We start from the raw sequence: 19577 nt of genomic DNA, 5'->3' as shown, positions 1-19577 counted from the left end.
TGGTAGATCAATTTTTAAGTCCACCAACAATGCATTGGTATGCTACAATCCCTCCAAAACTAACTTCCCATCATTGTCAAGGTTATTTTGATTTGCATTTTTCTATTAGTAATTTGAGGCATTCTTTCATGTGGTTGTTAATAATTTCTTCTTTTGAGAACTATTTGTTCATTTTCTTTGGCACCTATTAGGAAGTAAATGACTTTGAGATCCCTAGATTTCTGTTGCCTGTTTATCTTATATAGCAGTTCTTTATTAGAAATATTTATGAGATTTTTTTTTCCCCAAAAATGATACTCTTCTCATTCTGGAAAGGGTTTTCAGTTTCTTATCATTAGAATCATCTTTTTTTCTTTAATAATTGCCTCATATCCCTTATTTTGTTAAGAATTCACTCCTTATCCATAGCTGAGAAAGGTATGATTTTTTTTCTCTTCTAATTTTTCAGTGATGTAACCTCGAAAATTCAAATCAATATCTATTTTGAATTCATTGTGATTTGTGTTGTAAAATATTGGTTTAAGCCAATTTCTGCCAGATTGCTTTTAAGTTTTCCCAGAAATTCTTGGCAAATAAATTGTTTCCTAGGTAATTTATGTTTTTAGATTTAATGAACACTGAATTATTTTGTTAAAATTTCTCATTCTTCCTCATATACTCTGTTTCATTGGTCTACTTTTGTGTTTTTAAACTAATAGCAAGTGGTTTTGATGATTCCTGCTTTATGAGATGTTAGGCCTTATCTTTCTGGCTCTCACTGTTCTTCCAGCCATGGATTGCTCTGCATTACACTGGTTATGCTTAAGCTATGATTACAAGCAGGCCGGTGTGACCTAAATAAAGATTTGTCCCAACTCCATCTTACCCAGCATTCCTTCTTTCCAGATCCCCAAAACAGGGTAAATGGGACCTGGGAAGGCCTCTAATTGTATTTCTTCTCCCATAAGTTGAAGTAGTGACCACATCTGGGTATTTCAGCATCATCTAGCTACAGCTGTCTTTGTGGGCTTGTTGAATGGCATTTTGAGGTCAGACATTGCCATCATGCACATTAGGACTCTAAGAATTAAAGATTTGGAAGATGCCCAGATAGAGAGTGAAATGCCATCAGAAATGCTGCTGACCTTTTAAAGAATCAAATATGTGTTCAGTCCAAGCTTCTTGGTCCTCAAAACTTTTTTTTTAATTGCCTAGTAGAAAAGGAGCTTATATTACATGGAGTGATTGAGTTAATGGACAAGGAAAAGCATTACATAGCATCATTTCATGCAGAGAGAGAAATTTCCAATTTTGCTCAAAAAGGAGGAGTTGGAATTTTGGTGGATGGAGGAGTTCTGTTTTGGCAAATGAACTGGAAATGGGCACATGTAATAAACAACTTGAAGAAGTAAATCAAATTGTCCCAGGAAGAATTTTCCCACAGTGCTTGAGACAGAGAATAAAGAAACACTTTGTTAGCCTGTCCTTTGTATTTAAGGCCACTCTTGTAAATGTAACATTTTTAACAATATACTTTATGTCCCAACTTAGATGAACTAAACAGCTTTAAAAATAGGATTATTCAACAAGAACAAAACCCTGTTTTACCTGTAACTTTGTGTTATTGCTTATAATTTAGTTTGTAGTCTAACAGTTGAAAATCACTTCCAAATTGGATGCCCAGTTGTTACTGTCTAAGTAAATCAGGTGACATAACTATGTTTCTTTCGTTTTGTGTTCCTCCTAATTGTACTAAATAATCCAAGAAATTTTAGAATTTGGTTCTTCATAAAATAAGCCAGATTGCCTTTTTAAAAAATTATATTGATTAATTAAGAAAATTTTTCCATGATTACATGTTTCATGTTCTTTCCCTTCCCTCCTCCCACCCCCCTCCCATAGCCAATGCGCAATTCCACTGGATTTTACATTAAACCAGATTTTCTGACTGCATTAAGTGAATATATCTGGTTCCCAAATTGTTAAATCTCACAGTGGCAGGATGTCTACCACCAATGATGGTGGCAGATGGGTGTAGAGCAGTAGGAAACAGATAAAGGAGGGACTGTGTAGGTGAAAGAGTCTGGACAATGACCTTTTGGAAAATAAAGAATAACAAATGTAGAAATTGACTGAAATACTCAGTGCCTTGCTTGAAACCTTGGTCATAATTTTGGTTATGGGATAGCTAAGTAGCACAATGGATAAGAGGCACTGGGCCTGAAGTTGAGAAGACCCAAGTTCAAATTTGGCCTCAGACTCTTATGTGACTTTACCCTGCTTGCCTCAGTTTCCCCAACTTTAAAATGGCCTGGAGAAGGAAATGGAAACCATTTCAGAATCTTTGCTAAGAAAACCCCAAATAAGGACATGACAGATACAACAACTTAAGAACAACAACTGGGCATATTACTTAACCTCTGCCTCAATTTCTTCATCTGTAAACTAGGAATAATAATGGCACCTACCCCTTAGAGTTGTGAGGATCAAATGAGATTATTTGTAAAGCGCCTAGCCCATGGTAAGCATTATTAAAATATTAGTTGCTATTATAATGTGCCAGGAACTGGGGGCATTGAGTGTAGATGGCTTTCTCAAAGAGATTACCTGAGAGGTGGAGGAAGAATGCAAACTGATAGGCAGTGCGAATGTTTAGGTCCAGGGAGGGTGGGACACAGGTGTGTTTACCCAGTGAAAGATAAGTGAAAAAGGCAATAAGGGGTAAGGGAGAGAGAGGGGATAAGATCAAAGATTCTTATAGAGGTGTTAAAAAAAAAGGAAAAGGGCCCCATTTTTGTGAGACTCAGTAAGGAAAGGAATTGTGGGAGAGAGGAGGTCTTGTCATATGAGATGAGGAAGAGGGAAAGAAGAGACCTTTGTTTTTCCAGAGAAGTATGAAAATAGACCCTCAACTGAGAGAGTTGAGAAGAGGGGAAGAGAGCTTTGAGGCAGGATGAATAGATCATTAGCTGAGTAGGAAGTGCCATTGGAATGAGGGGCTCCGGACTATTTCACTTCTGTGGTTTATATTGCTTCCATAAGAAAAGCTGGGAAAATCACTAACTGACCTCAGTATGTTAACTCATCTTTTAGACCTGTAGGTCACAAAATGAAAGAAGAAGCAAAACTTTATTGAAAGATTGAAAAACAAACCAAAAAAACCCCTGAGTTCACCAGGGCCTATAAGCAGGCCTTTCCCAAAGATCTCAGTAGATTATTGTCAGTAGCTGATTTTTGTGTCCTCAGATGAGAATTTCTCCCTTAGTATCTCTTCTGTAGGGGAGAGAACATGAGAAGAATGGCTAATGGGAAGCCAGTGAGCTTGCCTTGTGCAGAGAGATAGGTGGGAAGGCAGGAGCAGTTTGGGACGTAGTGGGATGATTGGAGGAAGCTTCTGATGAGAGAGCCTTGCTGATAAGTCAGCAGAATAATCAGTAAACATTTAGTAAGTGCCTACTATGTGTAGGAATGGAGGGATGAGCCTGGGATGCTTTGGGTGTGCAATATGACTTTCCTGATCCACACACGCTCCTTACGTCATTATGGATGGTGGCCTCTCGGTCTGTGCCTCCTCCTTCAGCACAGTTCAGGTAGGCTGGGGATTCCAGGTCAAAGATTGCTAATGGCCCAGAGGAATGGACCAGCCTCACACCCCACAGTTGTTCTCTTATCAGAAAGAAATAGTAAATGTCATTTTGGAATTTCAAAAAAATCTCAGTAAAAATACAAACTCTTTGAATTTAGTGTTGAAATTTTTAAAAATTGGTCTCAGTTTCCATTAAAGCCACAAACTTATGTTTGTGACACTGTAATCATTTGCCATATATATTGTTGCCAAGTTAAACACACACACACACACACACACACACACCAATTTAGCCAAGTTTTGTGTGTTAAGTAGAAGCTTAATTCCACAGCTTTACAAAAAATGTTTCTTTTTCTTTTTTTTTTTAATCTAAAATGACATAATTTTCTTCTCTGTTCACCCCCTCCCGCCTTTATTTTTCTAGCCAAAATGCTATGGCCAGATTCTGCTGACAGAGGTGTTTAAGCATTTGAATTTGATTGAATCAGATTACTTTGGATTGGAATTCCAGAATGTACAGTCTTATTGGGTATGTAAAGCATATGATTGTTTCTTTTTAGAAAAATGTTAGAATGCTATGATACAGAATTGAAAAACATATAACATTAAATAGTTTGATGTTGATAAGATTCCTACCTACCAGCTTGCATTTATTTTAGAAAATATATTGTGAAATTTTTTTAAACAAGAAACTTTTTGTAAAAGATGTATTCTGTCCAAATAATTTGTGTTTAATTGTGAAAGACTGACAAATTTCAGATAATTATGTTATGTGTGTATATCTGGGGTGGGGGTGGTAACTGAAGGGCCCTTAAGAATGTCCTTCAAGGGCAGACTTCAGGACCCTTTAATTTGTTCATTCATTCAACTGATGTTTATTCAGTATCTGCCATGTACAAGATGTAGTCCTAGAGAGCTTGGGGGACACAAAAATTCCTAAGAATCTTATAATCTAGTAGGAAAGATGAAAATATTTCAGTGACCCAGAATTCTAGAGTTAAAAGGACCTTCTGAGTCATCCCTGCATCTTGACACGTATGTTCTCTACATCTTCCCTGACAAATGATCCTAACCCTATCATCTTACCCTTCCACCTCTCCCACAGTGGTCTCGCCAGGCTTTTCTGGAATACCTCAAGTGACAAGGAAACTGCTACCTTCAAGGCAAGCAGGCAGCTGTGATACTTCTGGGTGGCTCCACCCAACAAAAGAGATTTTCCTTACATTGGGTCCATCAGGCTTTTTAAAAAGATTTAAATTTATCCAGCAAAAAGTAGTCTCCCCTTTTATTCTGTCATAATGCAATCTGACTTTTTTAAAAAAAGAAAAAAGCTGAGAGGTGATAACTTTACCATGTTTTCCTCTAGATTATGAATAATATTGGTTTGCTGAATGAATGTGACAAAGGAAGTATGGTTTAAGACTGAGCTTTAATTTTTTTTGGTCCTCTTTAGATTTGGCTTGAACCAACAAAACCTATCATTAAGCAAGTACAAAGTAAGTTCATTTTTGTCCTTTTATTGATTGATTGATTTAGAATATTTTTCCTTTTTTTCTTTAATTAATTTAGAACATTTTTCCATGCTTACATGATTCATGTTCTTTCCCTCTCCTCTTCCTTCCCTCCCTCCTGGAGCCAACGAGCAATTCCACTGGGTTTTACATGTATCATTGTTCAAAACCTATTTCCATATCATTATGTTTGCATTAGAGTGATCATTCATAGTCAACATCTCCAGTCATATTCCCATCGAACCATGTGATCAATCACATGTTTTTCTTCTGTGTTTCTGCTCCCACAGTTCTTTCTCTGGATGTGGATACATTCTTTCTCATAAGTCTCTCAGAATTGTCCTGGGTGATTGCACTGCTGTTAGTAGCAAAGTCAGTTACATTCGATTGTGCTATAATGTGTCAGTCTCTGTGTACAATGTTTTCCTGGTTCTGCTCCTTTCTCTCAGCATCCATTCCTGGAGGTCTTTCCAGTTTATGTGGAATTCTTCCAGTTCATCATTCCTTTCAGTAGAATAGTATTCCATCACCATCAAATACCACAGTTTGTTCAGGCATTTCCCATTCAATGGACACCCCCTCTTTTTTTTTCCCACCACAAAGAATACAGCTATGAATATTTTTGTACACGTATTTTTCCTTATTATCTCTTTGGGGTAGAACACAGCACTGGTGTGGCTGGATCAAAGGGCAGGCAATCTTTTAAAGCCCTTTGCGCAAAATTCCAAATTGCCCTTCAGAATGATTGGATCAATTCACAACTCTACCAGCAGTGTATTAGTGTCCTGACTTTGCCACAACCCCTCCAACATTTATCACTTTCCTTTGCTGCCATATTGGCTAGTCTGCTAGGTGTGAAGTGGTACCTCAGAGTTATTTTGATTTGTATTTCCCTAGTTATAAGAGTCTTAGAACACTTTTTCATGTGCTTATCAATAGTTTTGATTTCTTTATCTGAAAACTGCCTATTCATGTCCTTTGCCCATTTATCAATTGGGGAATGGCTTGATTTTTTTTGTACAATAGATCTTTGTCATTATATTGTTATAAACATTTTTTTTTCAATTTGTTGTTTCCCTTCTATTTTGGTTGCATTGGTTCTGTTTGTACAAAAACTTTCAGTTTAATGTAATTATTCATTTTACATTTTGTAATGTTCTCTGTCTCTTGCTTGGTCTTAAATTCTTTCCTTTCCCACAGATCTGACAGGTAAACTATTCTATGTTCACCTTATTTACTTATAATTTCCCCCTTTATATTTGTCATTTACCCATTCTGAATTTATCTTAGTATAGGGTGTGAGATGTTGATCTAAACCTAATCTCTTCCATACGTTTTCCAATTTTCCCAGCAGTTTTTGTCAAATAGTGAGTTTTTCTTCCAAAAGCTGGGATCTTTGGACTTATTGTACACTATCTTGCTGAAGTTATTTACCCCACAGTTTTGTCCTTTTAAAAGCTGACTATGCTTTTATGATCATTAGTTTCTGGAATTGTTCTGGTATAGTCATGAACACTAGTGAAGGGATGATACAGATATGAAGAAAACAGCAGCTGATAACAGTAATTTCAGTTTGTTTTTGAACCAAAAGATGATTTACCTTTTATTTGTGTTTTGCTTTTTCCACTATTAATGTGAGAGGCAGCTAGATGATTCACTGGATAGAGAGGGAGGCCTGGAGACAAGAGGATCTGGGTTCTAATATAATATAATCTAATAATCAAATACTTCCTAGCTTTGTGACCCTGGGACAAGTCACTTAACCTTGTTTGCCTAGCCCTTGCCCTTCTGACTTAAAGTGTTACTAAGGCAGGAAGTCAGGATTAAAAGAAAAAAAAAAGAAAAGAAATTAATGAAACATTACCAAGTGCTTTCATGTGTGGGAGGTGCAGAGATTCAGGTAGAAAACCCATGTAAATTTAAATTTCCATGGATGAATGATATTGGATAATCAAGAAATGACTGGCCTTCTGTTGACTTTTCTTTATTCTGTAGGCTTTTATAACTAGTTTTGGTGTTTCAACTATGTTTGACAATCAGCTTAAAACAATTTAAGTTAGGTTGATACCTGTGTACACTTCTCTGACTTGAAACAAACATTAAGTGTGTTTTTTTGAGAGGAGCTTCCTGCCTTAGTAACACTTTAAGTCAGAAGGACAAGGGCTAGGCAAACAAGGTTAAGTGACTTGTCCCAGGGTCACAAAGCTAGGAAGTATTCGAATCCATTGCAATTTCAACTTCTGGATGTGTAGGAATGAATGGGCCAGAGATAGTTTTTTTTTTTCAAGCACTTTATTGATACCCTTCATCTTTAATGCCAGTCATTCTTCCTCTCCTTAAACCTTTCCTTGTTACATAAAAAAATAAATAAAATATCTAGTGTATGGTTGGTTGTCTCTCGAACCGAGGAAGACAATTGTCTTTGTGCGTTTTTGTGCACAAAGACACCTGTGCTTGTAGATTTAAGTGGAAAAGCCAATGCACAGAGACAGTCCCACTCTCTCGGCATTGGAAGCCTGGGTCCAGTGGCAGGAAAAGTTGTTACACCTGGAGACTTCCTCAGCTGCATTGGATGGCCGTGTTGTCTTTTGTGCTCCAACATACCCTAAGCACTCCACAGTGCCTTGCTGCGTCGCCCTCTCAGCCATTGAACCTTCTTTTTGGTTTCTTCTGCCTGTTCCGCCGAAGCAGTCTTCACATGCTGGGTGAGCAAAGCCCTAGTTCATCAGGGGTCAACGACCCGATGGCTAATCATGTATATATTTTATTCTAGTATATTCTATTTCTACTTCTGTGCCATAAGTTGGGAAGTACCTTCTCTGGTACCTTCATGGAGTTTTCCACTATTCAGCAGTCATTGTAAATATTATTTCTTTATCTTCTCATTCTTCTCTGAATTCCTCATATTTGCCATTTATTACTGCAGAAAAAGAAATCATTACATTCATATACCATAGCTTTTTCAGCTGTTCCCCTGTTGATAGTATTCATTTTGTCTTTAGATCTTTGCTAGCACATAGAGTACTGCTACATGAATATTTTTTAATATATTGAACCTTTGTTTCTGTCTTTGGCTTTCTGCTGAATCAAAAGGATATCCACATTTTAGTCACTTTTTGGCAATAATTCCAAATTGAACTACAGAATTGCACCCTTGGGCTACCAAACAGCTCTTCCAACAATGAATCAGTACTTTGGTCCCTCCAATACTGACTTTTTCCATCTTTTTTTGTTGTTAGTTTATGTTGTGTAAAGTGACACATTAGAGTGGTTTTCATATGCATTCACTTCTTTTATTGTTAGTGATTTCGTTTCCTTAGGCTGACCCAGGAATTCCTTAGAAAGAATAACATTTTAGGTTTATTTATTTTTTGCCTTTCTTTGTATCCTTCAGGTTTAGCACAGTGCCTTATGTAGATTAAGCACTTAATAAATGCTGACTGTTTTACAACATATTTTCATTTGGTCATTAAGCCCTTGAAGCTCTTTTGAAAATTGCTCATATTCACCAGTCATATATTATGTGGAATGGCTCTTAATGTCATAAATATTTCTATTTCTTTTATATCTTGACTAATAGACTCTGTCATTTATATTTGATGAGGCTATTTTCTCTACTATTTTTCTTTTTATTCACATTGATATTTTTTAAAAAACCATAAAATTTTATGGAGTCAAATCTAGTTTGTCTTTTGTAATTTTCTTTGTTTTGTTTGCTTAAAATCTCTTCCTCTGACTATAAATATGAAAGTATCTGATCTTTTTTCTAATTTTTTAATTGGTATGACCTTGTATATTTGGGTTTGTATCCAGTTTGAACTTTTTATGGTATAGTGACTATTCAAAATCTGGATTTCTTAATTTTGGGGGTATTTTTTACTTTTCAGAGTAATATTTTTAGATGCATTACAATTAAACAGAAAGTTTCACAAAGGAAACTAGTTATGTTGAAATAGTTATCAAAATATTATAGATCAGCTCCACAGTCTCTAGGTTAAGGGTCTCTTTCTAAACTCGATTTCTGCCAAATAGCTTTCTCTTTTGCTTTTCAAAATTGGAGTCTTTTCCCTGGTAATTTATGTTCTTGATTTTACAAACTTCTTGATTCAATTGTTTGTTTCTTAACTAGTTTCTTGAATTACTTTTCTGGCTTTTAATTAATACATATAGTTTTGATGATTTATAGTTTGATATCTGATAATGATGTTCATCAATTGAGCTCTAGTTTGAGATGGTCCCTTGATTTCTAATTTTTCTTATTGTTTAAGATTCTGGATCATCAGTTCTTCCAAGTGAATTTGCTAATATTTTGTCTTGCTCTAGGGGGTATCGTCTCAATAATTAGAGTGACATGGCCCCAAATAAGTAAATTAATATATTGTCATATTTATTATATTGATGAGCAAATATTTGTCCATTTATTTAGACTCTTTTCATTTCTGTGAAATGTGCTTCATAGTTACATTCATGTCTTGTTGCATATTGGTAGATGTACTCTTAAGAGATCTTATTTTGAAGTTGTTTTGAATAGAAATTCTTAATGGTTTCCTCATGATTTTTTGTGAGGCTTGTCTAGGATTATGTACATATTTCCATTCTATCCCATTGCCTTGCTATAGTTATTAGCCATCTCATTTAATTTCTAGTTGGTTCCATGGGATTTTCTCTATATACTATCCTGTCATCTGCAAACAGGTCTCATTTTTGCTTCCTCTTTGCTGGTGTTTATGTAAAATCTTTATTAGATGCTAACCATGTATCTGGTGCTGTTGTGAATACAAGTCAGCAAGGCAAAGCCCGACTTCAGGTAGCTTACATTCTAAGGAGGGAAGATACCACGCCACCTAGATAGGTGCTGGAAGTTGGGGAGGGGGCGAACGGGAGGATTGAGGGAGAAAAAAGAGAAAGAAACCCGCAGTGCCTGACCTCAGGAAGCTTACATTCTCACGGGAGAAAGCATGGGGAAGTGTTTGACGTGAGACATAGACAAAGCTCATCACCTCTGAAGGAAGGCAGCAGTCATGGAGGAGGGTGCAGAAAGGGCTCCTGAAGAAGGTAGGTTTTGAGCCAAGACTTGGGGGAAGTAAGAAAGTGAAGATGAGGAGCTGAAGGGGGAGAGCCTCCAGGCCTGGAGACAGTGTGTGAAACAAGGCCAGGGTAGCTGGGCCATGGCATGTGGGACAGAGAGAAGACTCACCAGGTAGGAAGGGGCTAGGGCCATGTTGGCAAACCTGTGGTGTGGGAGCCTGGAGGGGGCTGCTCCTCTCCCCCTCTCCTTGCACCCTTTGCCCAGCAGCTCAAGGGGAGCACTTCTTCCCTCTCCCATCTGGAGTAAGGTGGGGGCTCACCTGCGGCAGGAGGGCTGCAGTTTGGCCACTTGGTCTCTAAAAGGGTCGCCATCACTGGGCCAGGGAGTGACAGGCTTTCAAAGCCAGATGAAGAATTTATATTCATTTGATAGATTTTCGTTTTCCTCAAACACTGATCCACCCGCAGGATCCAATGAAACAAAGTCCTCTGTAATGTCCCCCCTCCTTCTTTTCCAATCTTCTCCTGGTTTAAAAAAAAAAAAACCTTACCTTCTGTCTTAGAATCAATACTAAGTATCAGTTCCAAGGCAGAAGAGCATTAAAGGCTAGACAAAGAGGGTTAAGTGACTTGCCCAGGGTCACACAGCCAGGGAAGTATCTGAGGTCAAATTTGAACCCAGGACTTCCCTTTTCTAAGCCTGACTCTATATACTGAGCCATCTAGCTGCTCCTTTCTTCTTCTTAAACCTGCCCAACATATACTGTTGAATCCAGTGACCCTGGCCTCCTAACTATTCCACAAACGACCCTTCCTCTAGCCTCCTCTCCCCAGCTCTGACTCCTGATCCCTCTAGTTTCCTTTATTTTATTTATTTATTTTTTAAACTCTTACCTTCTGTCTTGGAATCAAGAGAAGAGTGGTGAGGGCTAGGCAATGGGGGTCAAGTTACTTAACCAGGGTCACCCAGCTGGGAACTGTCTGAGGTCAGATTTGAACCCAGGACCTCCCCTCTCTGGGCCTGGCTCTCAATCCACTTAGCCACCCAACTGCCCCCCCCTACCCCAGTTTCCTTTAAATCCCAACTAAATTCCCTCTGTTCATTCCTATTTATCCTGGGCAGAGCTTGTTTACATATATTTTCTTGTCTCTCTCATTAGATTGTGAGCTCCTTGAGGGCACCCAGCACAGTGCCTGACACAGTAGGCGCTTAATACATGTTTAACTGACTGTTCTTGTGTTGTGCGGCTCTCGAATGTTCTTTTATTTGATTCTTTTGGTTGCTACATTTTTGTGTTCCCTTTCGATCATCCCTCGCTATGGTATTGTCTCTGTTCTACTGATTCCTCAGGTCCTGGCTTAGTTTCTGCCTTTATTTTGTTCTCAGTTTCATTTGATTGCTTTTTTAAGCCTTCTGGAGCTTCTTGGCATTTGCTCTGTCATCATTTCAGGAAGCGTTTGCAGACATTTGTGTTCTCCTGACCTTTTTTAGACTTTTTCAAGTTGTCGTTTCAAACTAAACTTAAACCCCAAATGAGTTGATGTGTAGTTTTATATAAATGGTGACTGTGAGGGCTTACAGGGCTGAATCAGAAGAAAGTAAGGGAGATGAAGGCTCAGAGCCACCCCGGAATGGGGGTGCCCAGGTGGCCGGTGGTCAGCCTTCCTAGAGCAGATGGTTTGAGGAGAGCCCAGATTCCTCTTTTTACTTGGCACTCCCAAACTCGAATGAGCTACAGTAGGAAGAGCCCGAGGTAGTTTTTGAAGTTAAACGGCTTTTGCCCTATTCTCGGCTCTCCCTCTTACCAGCTCAGTGACACTGAGCAAGTCTCTTCCCTTGTTGGCTTCTTGTAGGAGACATCTCGCCCAAAACTCAAACCAAATTTGGTGTCTTTCCCCACAGCCCACATCTCTTGTGATTTCCCCCCATTCGCTCAAAGTCCCAGCTGAGCGCACGGAACTGTGGAGTTCCTGATTCTTCATTTTCCCTCAGTGGACATAGCCAAGGCTTGGCCCTCCCACCTCTGTAATGTCTCTCACCCGCGTCCTTCCTTTCCACTCGGATCACAGCCGTCCTAGTTCAGCCAGCTAATAAAGAGATGGATGGAGGGAAGTCAGGAAAATAGGAAGTCACTTTGTCTGCCTCAGTTTTCTCATCTGTAAAATGGGAACAGTAATGGCTGTTGTGAGGCTCAAATGAGATCATTATAAGGTGCTTAGCACAGTGTGCCTGGTACTTCTTCCTTGACCTCTCAGCCTGCCTCCGCACACGATTACAGTAGCCTCCTCATTAATCTCTCTCCAGTCTCCTTCCTCTAGTCCATGCTGCCAACAGCAAGTTGCTCAGTCATTTCCAGGGGCTCTATCTCTTCTCCAAACTTTCCTCCCCTGACAGCGAGCTGGCATTCTTCCTTTTCCTCCCACATGGCTTTCATGCTGGTGCCTAATAAGGACTGGTAATTTATTAAGATGTGGGGTGCATAACGGGAAGCCTCTGCCCTCCAGAACTTACATTCTCTTGGCATAGCCAGTGTCATTTTAAGGAGAAAACCACCTTCAAGCCTGTTGATTAGAAAAAGATTTCAGGGGGCTTCGTGGATAGAGAGCCAAGTCTGGAAATGGGAGGTCCTGGATTCAAATTTGGCCTCACACACTTCCTAGCTGGGTGACCCTGGGCAAGTCACTTAGCCCCCACTGCCTACCCCTCACCCCTCTTTGGCCTTGGAGCTGATACTTGTTATTAGATTAGAAGCTGAGAAGAGGCAAGGATTTAAAACAAGAATGATTTCAGCAAATGAAATTCTAGACAAGAATCTTCATCTAAAGTGCACTTCTGCTGCTGGTGCCAGAACTGCAGATGATTTTGAAATTATATTTGAATTTTTCCTAGTATTAAGGAATGTGATGAAAAGTTTTAAAGGATTCAGTGTAGTGATAAACTCTTGACAAATGTTGTATAGGCGTCCACTTCTGTGCTCCATAATCCCATTCACTCCCATTCGTACCGATGACAGTATTTCTTTTGTTTCTCAAAAGCAGTGGGGTTCAACTAGAGCTGGGGCCACTTACCCACACATAAGGACCCTAGCGGGCGCCATATTGACTCAGAAGGCTACGTAGTGACGTTGTTTATGTTGCCTTGTATTCTTATTAATTTGGGGAACGATTTCCCCATTACACTGTAATCTAGTTGTTTAAAGCTCTCCCTGGAAATAACTGATGGTGGCCCAGTTTACCAGTCCAATCCAGATCCCACTTTGACCGTATCATCCTTGGCTTCTGCTTGACCTGCCCAAGCGCATAGGCCATTGAGCTGGAAGCACACGGCAGCCAGGGGAGTCATTGGTTTTGTAGGCTCACCCAGCAAATGCGTACCTGAAGTTGTTGCATGGATTAGCTCTAGAGGTGCCAGAGTGGGAATTTTGAGTAGAAAGTCAGTTTTGACTTTTGAATAAATAAAGAACAAACTAATATTTCTCTGGGTTAGAGTAGGCCAGAAGCTAAAATTGTCTTTGGGTCATTTGGTGGAGTTTTTTGTTTGTTTTTTACACCCCCGCCCCCCTTAAGCATTCATTCCAAGGCAGAAGAGTGGTAAGGACTAGGCAGTGAGGAAGGAGTGAGTGACTTACTCAGGGTCACATAGCTTGGAAGTGTCTAAGGTCATGCTGATTTGAACCCAGGACCTCCCATCTCCAGGCCAGGCTCTCTCTACTGCCCTTTACCTGAGCTGGTGAGCCCATTAAAAATACATTTTTAAAAAAATAAAATTGGGCATTTCAGTGGTTTTTTTTCAATGATTAATGAATCGGCTTGATGGTGGTGGTGGGTGGTGATGGGAGCGTGTTTCTAGCTGGGATCTGACTAGTCAGGGCAGCCTGGCAGTGTCCACAGTCCCAGCTTGTGCACCAGAACACCTCAACTAGAGGCCTGGTGTGGACATGTAGGAGCAGCTCTGTGATCCCCGGGAGTCATGTTACAGCCGGTCTTCAAGGTGGAGATCGCAGTACGCCCTCCCCCCTCCCTGGGCTGTGCGGGCTCTTGATCACCTTAAAGGCCGGCATCATCCCGAGCGGTTAGGGCAACGGAGAGGCCAGAAAGGAAGCCGTTCTGAGGTGGCGGGCCCTTATTGACCCAGACCAGGAGAGAATGGTGGCGGTTGGTCACTGGCTTCATTTCCTTCTGCAGCTCATTTTACAGATGGCAGAAGGGACTTGCCCAGGCTGACATAATTCTTAAGTGTCTCAGCCTGCATCTGAACTCGGGGAATTGGTTCCAGGCCCAGTACTCTGTCTGCTGTGCTACCCAGATGCATTAGAATTTCCTTGCACTGAGAGAAAGGAGCAGAACCAGGAGAACACTGTATACACAGACAGATACATTGTGGCACAATCGAACGTAACTGACTTCTCTACTAGCAGCAACGCAGTGACCCAGCACAATCTGAGGGATTTATGAGAAAGAAGCAAGAAAGAACTGTGGGAGCAGAAATGCAGAAGAAAAACAACTGCCTGATCACATGGGTCATGGGGATATGATTGGGGATGTAGACTCTAAATGATCACCCAAGTGTAAACATCAATAATATGGAAATAGGTTTTGATCAAGGTCACATGTAAAACCCAGTAGAATTGCATGTCAGCTATGGGGGAGGGGGTGGGGGAGGGAGAGGGAAAGAACATGAATCTTGTAACCATGGGAAAGTATTCTTAATTAATTAAAAATTTCCAAATTAAAAAAAAAAGCGGAATTTCCCTGCACTGATGAAATCACAGGTCTAGACTCCCATCTCCCATTACTCCTAACACCAAAAAATCCCGATAAAAGCACTCAGTCTCACAAAATGCTTTTCAAGGAGAATTATTAATATTAATTAGGTTTAAGATGACATTTTTATAGTGTCTCAAAAGCACCAAGTTCAGCTTGTATTTATGTGTCTATAGAAAGTAACTTTGTGGAATTTCTAAATGTTTTTGTCGCAGGGCCAAGGAGCACGCTACTTCGGCTAGCTGTCAAGTTTTTCCCGCCTGACCCAGGACAATTGCAGGAAGAGTATACTAGGTAAAGAAACCGTAACATAAAACATTTAAGAATGGAAAGAAGATGTGCTTGTAGATTCTGGAGCTCATTAAAAAGCCAGTGATGTAAGACTTTGGAGTGAGGATTTAGGATGGTCTTTTTTAACTAACTGTCTCCCTCCCTCCCCCTGCTCACTAGAGAAGACTAACATTTGACATCCAGACATACTTCCATGTATCACTTCTTTCATTGGAGCTGGAGAGCATCTTCCCTCATAGGGTCCTTTGTAGTTGATAGGAATAGTCGTAATACTCAGAGTAATGTAGTCATTACAGGTACTCATCATATAATCCAGCATATACAACATTCTCTCTTAAAAAACAAAGACCCTTACTTTTTTCTTAGAATCCATTCTGAGTATTGATTCCAAGGCAGACAGGCAGTGGTAAGAGCTACATGGTGGGGGTGAAGTGACACAGTTAGGAAGTGTCTGAAGCCAGATTTGAATTCAGGACCTCCCTTCTCCAAGTTCTGGTTGTTTCACTCTTCATTATTTCATGCAAGTCTTTCCATAAGGTTCTTCTAAAATCAATCTGCTCTTCATTTCTCCCGGCACAGTAGCATTCCATCACTATCATTAACCACAACTTATTCAACCATTGCTCAATTGATGAGCATCCCCACAATTTCCAATTCTTTGCTGCCACAAAGAGAACTGCTATAAATATTCTAGAACATACAGGCTCTTTTCCTTTTTCCTTGATCACCTTGGAAAGTAGAGCTAATTGTGGTTTTGCTGGGTCAAAGGGTGTACACATAATTCCATATTCCTTGCCAAAATGGTTGGATCATGTCATGGTTCCACCGGTAGTGTATAAGGGTCCTCATTTTTCCGCATCTACAACATCTGTCATTTCCCCATTCTACCATTTTAGCCAATCTGATAGGTGTGAGATAGTATCACAAAGTTGTTTGAGTTTGTATTTCTCATCTCATTCTCATCATCAGTAATAATTTAGGGCATTTTTATATGACTACATATAGTTTAGATTTCTTCTGCCAAACACTGCCTTCATATCCTTTGACCATTTCTCAGTTTGGGACTGACTCATAGTTTTATAAATTTGATGACGTTCCCACTCTCTATGAGATCTGAGGCCTTTCTCTGAGAAACTATAAAACATTTCCCTTAATTCTTGCTTTCCTTCGAATCTTGGCTACCTTTCATTCAATGTAATCAAAATCGTTCATTTTACAACTCACAGTGGTCTCTGTTTTGTTCGTTCATAAATTCTCTTCATATCCACACATCCGATAGGCAAGTCTGTTTGATGCAGATGTCAATTAAAGCGATGTGACGTTTTTTGGTGTCAGGGTGAGGTTAAATGTACTTTTCAAACCCCTTTAGTTAAGGTCATTTTTAGATGATGTTTGTCTTTAGAAAGACTAGTAAACAAATCTTTGAGCAAAGATGTCACGTATGCCTGATAGGTATGTCTTATTTCGACAACAAGATGCTCTTAAAATTTGCAGGGAAAGAGGAGGAGCCTGGCCTGAGAATCAGAATCCCCGAGTTCATGACTTGTTCCTGGCCCATATTCTTGATGGGGTCTTTTAAGGGTCATGTCCCCTCCTTGGGCCTACATTTTCTGCCTAATCTTTGACACAAAGGAGTTGAACTAAAAAAAAAATCTCTATAGGCTGTTTATCATATTGTAGGAGTAGTTTTAAATGATAAAACAGGGACAGCTAGTTATGTGGCTCAGTGGATAGAGAACCAGACCTGGAGACAGGAGGACCTGGAGTCAAATCTGGCCTCAAACACTTCCTAGCTGTGACCCTGGGCAAGTCATTTAACCCCAGTTGCCCAGCCCTTATGGCTCTTCTGCCCAAACTGATACTTAGTATGGATTCTAAGATTAAAGGTAAAGTTTTTAAAAAATAAATAAAAGATCCAGCAAATGTCTTCTATGGTGCTTTTGGATGGTTTCTCTTCCATCAGACTTAGAGAGGTGATGGATAGTGCAAAGGCATAGTGGAAAGAGGCTGAGAAATCTGATTTTGGCCATGGGACACTACTGCAGTCCTGTGCTTTTGTGCTTTCATTAATTTAACAGGATGGTGGAGGATGTGTGTCATTAGAAAGATTATATTTGGCAATGCTGGAGCAAGTCTTCATCAAAGTGACTTTTAATATGATATTATATTGCCTTGGAAAGTAAATTTCAACAAGAATTTCAGCCAGGGGATGCTGTTTTAGCCCAACAGAAAGGGGTCCTGCCTTCCACCCCTCTGATCATTGTTATGGAGAGGATTTTCTGTCACCCAGAACTCACCATAGGATAGTCCAGTATGGATGAAAGATGTTACTCGGTACAGTGAGAACATTACCTCCTCCCCTTCCAGACCTCTGTCCCTGATCCTGTTTACCCAGACTTTGCAGTCTCATAGTTAGGAAAGATTTACAAATGGGCTACATAATGCTGAAAAAATCCAAGGGTCATAAGAAGCTACTTGCTTTCAGCTGCCACCTTTAGAAGGAGTGTACTTTGTGTCTCCACTGCTTGGCCCACCACCTGACACATAGTAGGTGCTTAATAAATGTTAGCTGACTGACTAACTAGACCCTGATTATTTTGGGAGCTCTTTGTCATATATATATATATATATATATTTTTTTTTTAATGCCATTGAATTCTTCCAGGAAATGTGATGAACCTTTGTGTTCCAAAGAGGCTTTAAATTGCCTGCTCAGGTTCCTAGAGCCTGAAATTTCCCTGCAGTTTCAAGTGAGAAAAAGATTACACTTTTTCCTCCTTTTCAAACTGATTGTACTGTTAGTGATGCAGTGTTAGGAAAAATACGACTCCATTCCAGGCCATGTGCTTCTTTTTCATGGACTTTTATTCCATTTATATTTCATCTTTTAAAAACTTGAAGGTGTTAAGATAAGGAAGGTGAATAAAAGGCCGTCTTATTTCTTTTAAAGTGATTGAAATACGGCCTTTAGAGCTAAATACACTTTGTTCTAAGTACCCAGGACAAAATGGGTGTGTGAATAGAATGGAAATCGTGACTCTGAATTTGCCTCCCAGAAGAGTGTACAGCTGTACAGCGAGGGCCTTGGCGAAGGGGCAGCCCATGATGCCGGAGCCAGGCCTGCTCCTGTCCTGTGGCAGGGAGTGAGGAGGGTGATGTTGAACTGAACCCTACCGTCCAGGTATTGGCTTGGGCTTGGGCCCTTTTCCTTGAGGACAGCCACTGTGGGTGCAGTTTTGTACGTGTAACAGACGTCCACACGAGTTTCTAAAACTGCCTTTGAGAGGCGATGCCACGTCTTGAGTGTGAATGGATGCCAGCAAGGCCGGTTGTCTCTAGATGGGCCTCAGCCTGGCCAAGTTTATTTCCAGTTTTTCTCTGATTAGTAGGTGCCGTGTTGTGGCCTCTGGGACAGCTTGCTGGCTCAAAGGCATCTGCCACATCCATTGCTCAGGGCCCTCGGGGACTCTCTTGCTGTCACTCCCAGGGATTCAGTGTCTGTATCTAAAAATAACTGTGAAATCCTCTTTCCTCAGATACCTGTTTGCCCTGCAAATCAAGAGAGACTTAATGGAGGAAAGACTGCCCTGCAGTGACAGCACAGCCGCTCTCCTGACCTCTCACCTCTTGCAATGTTAGTAGGTCTCTCACCACTGCTTTGTGGCTGACTGGCCAGGGTCTCCTGGGCCTGCTGGCCCCTGAGAAGGCCAGAGAGTGGGCACATGCCCAGAGGAACCCCTTAGTACCATGGAAAAGTCACACATTGGAAAGAGCTGGCCCTGAATTCTATGACTTTGGTGAAACACAAAGGCAGAATAAACTGGGGTGGGGGTGGAGAGGAGAGAGAAAGCAAATGCTTTTTCAAACCTTGATACAAATAAAAAGGAAGGACTTTCACGAGAAATAGCAGGTATTTCAAAATCAAATCTGGTTGTAAATACACAAGGCAAAAACCTCTGAAAAGCAGCAAAACAATCAAAAAATACCTGTAGGTGCGGGCAGCAAGGTAGCTTAGTTGATAGAGAGCTACGCCTAGAGACAGAAGGTCTTGGGTTCAGATCTGGACTCAGTCACTTTTCCCAGCTTTGTGACTTTGGTCAAGTCACTTAACCCCTATTGCCCAGCTCTCACTGCTCTTCTATCTTAGAACCAATACATAGTATTGATTCTAAGATGGAAGGTATAGAAAGAAGAAAAGAAGGAGGGAGGGAAGAAGGAAGGAACAAATCCAATTTGGAGGGCAGCTAGGTAACAGAGTAGATAAGACACCAGCCATAGAGTCAGAGAATCTGGGTTCAAATTTGGCCTTACACACTTCCTAGCTATGTGACCCTAGGCAAGTCACCTAGCTCTAGTTGCCTAGTCCGTGCTGTTCTTCTGCCTTGGAACCAATACTTACTATTGATTCCAAGACAGAA

The 19577-nt window shown here is 40.3% G+C and overlaps 1 protein-coding gene across 4 annotated transcripts in view; it reads left to right on the top strand.

Moving 5' to 3' along the window:
- FARP2 (FERM, ARH/RhoGEF and pleckstrin domain protein 2) overlaps positions 1–19577 on the top strand; it is an 85995-nt gene that overhangs the window by 25039 nt on the left and 41379 nt on the right. For all 4 annotated transcript variants that reach the window (XR_008914271.1, XM_056808604.1, XM_056808603.1 and 1 more), the window contains exons 3-6: positions 3990–4094; positions 5019–5061; positions 15084–15162; positions 18696–18793. Coding sequence is in view for 3 of the 4 variants with exons in the window: in XM_056808604.1 (XP_056664582.1) it covers positions 3990–4094; positions 5019–5061; positions 15084–15162; positions 18696–18793 (325 nt within the window). In the remaining variant the exon portion in view is untranslated. The remainder of the gene's footprint in view (positions 1–3989; positions 4095–5018; positions 5062–15083; positions 15163–18695; positions 18794–19577) is intronic.

The sequence above is a fragment of the Monodelphis domestica genome, chromosome 8 (genome assembly GCF_027887165.1).
Source record: "Monodelphis domestica isolate mMonDom1 chromosome 8, mMonDom1.pri, whole genome shotgun sequence".
NCBI classification, from domain to species: domain Eukaryota; kingdom Metazoa; phylum Chordata; class Mammalia; order Didelphimorphia; family Didelphidae; genus Monodelphis; species Monodelphis domestica.
The sequence above is the reverse complement of the archived record's forward strand: the minus strand, read 5'-3'. Positions and strand labels throughout refer to the sequence as shown.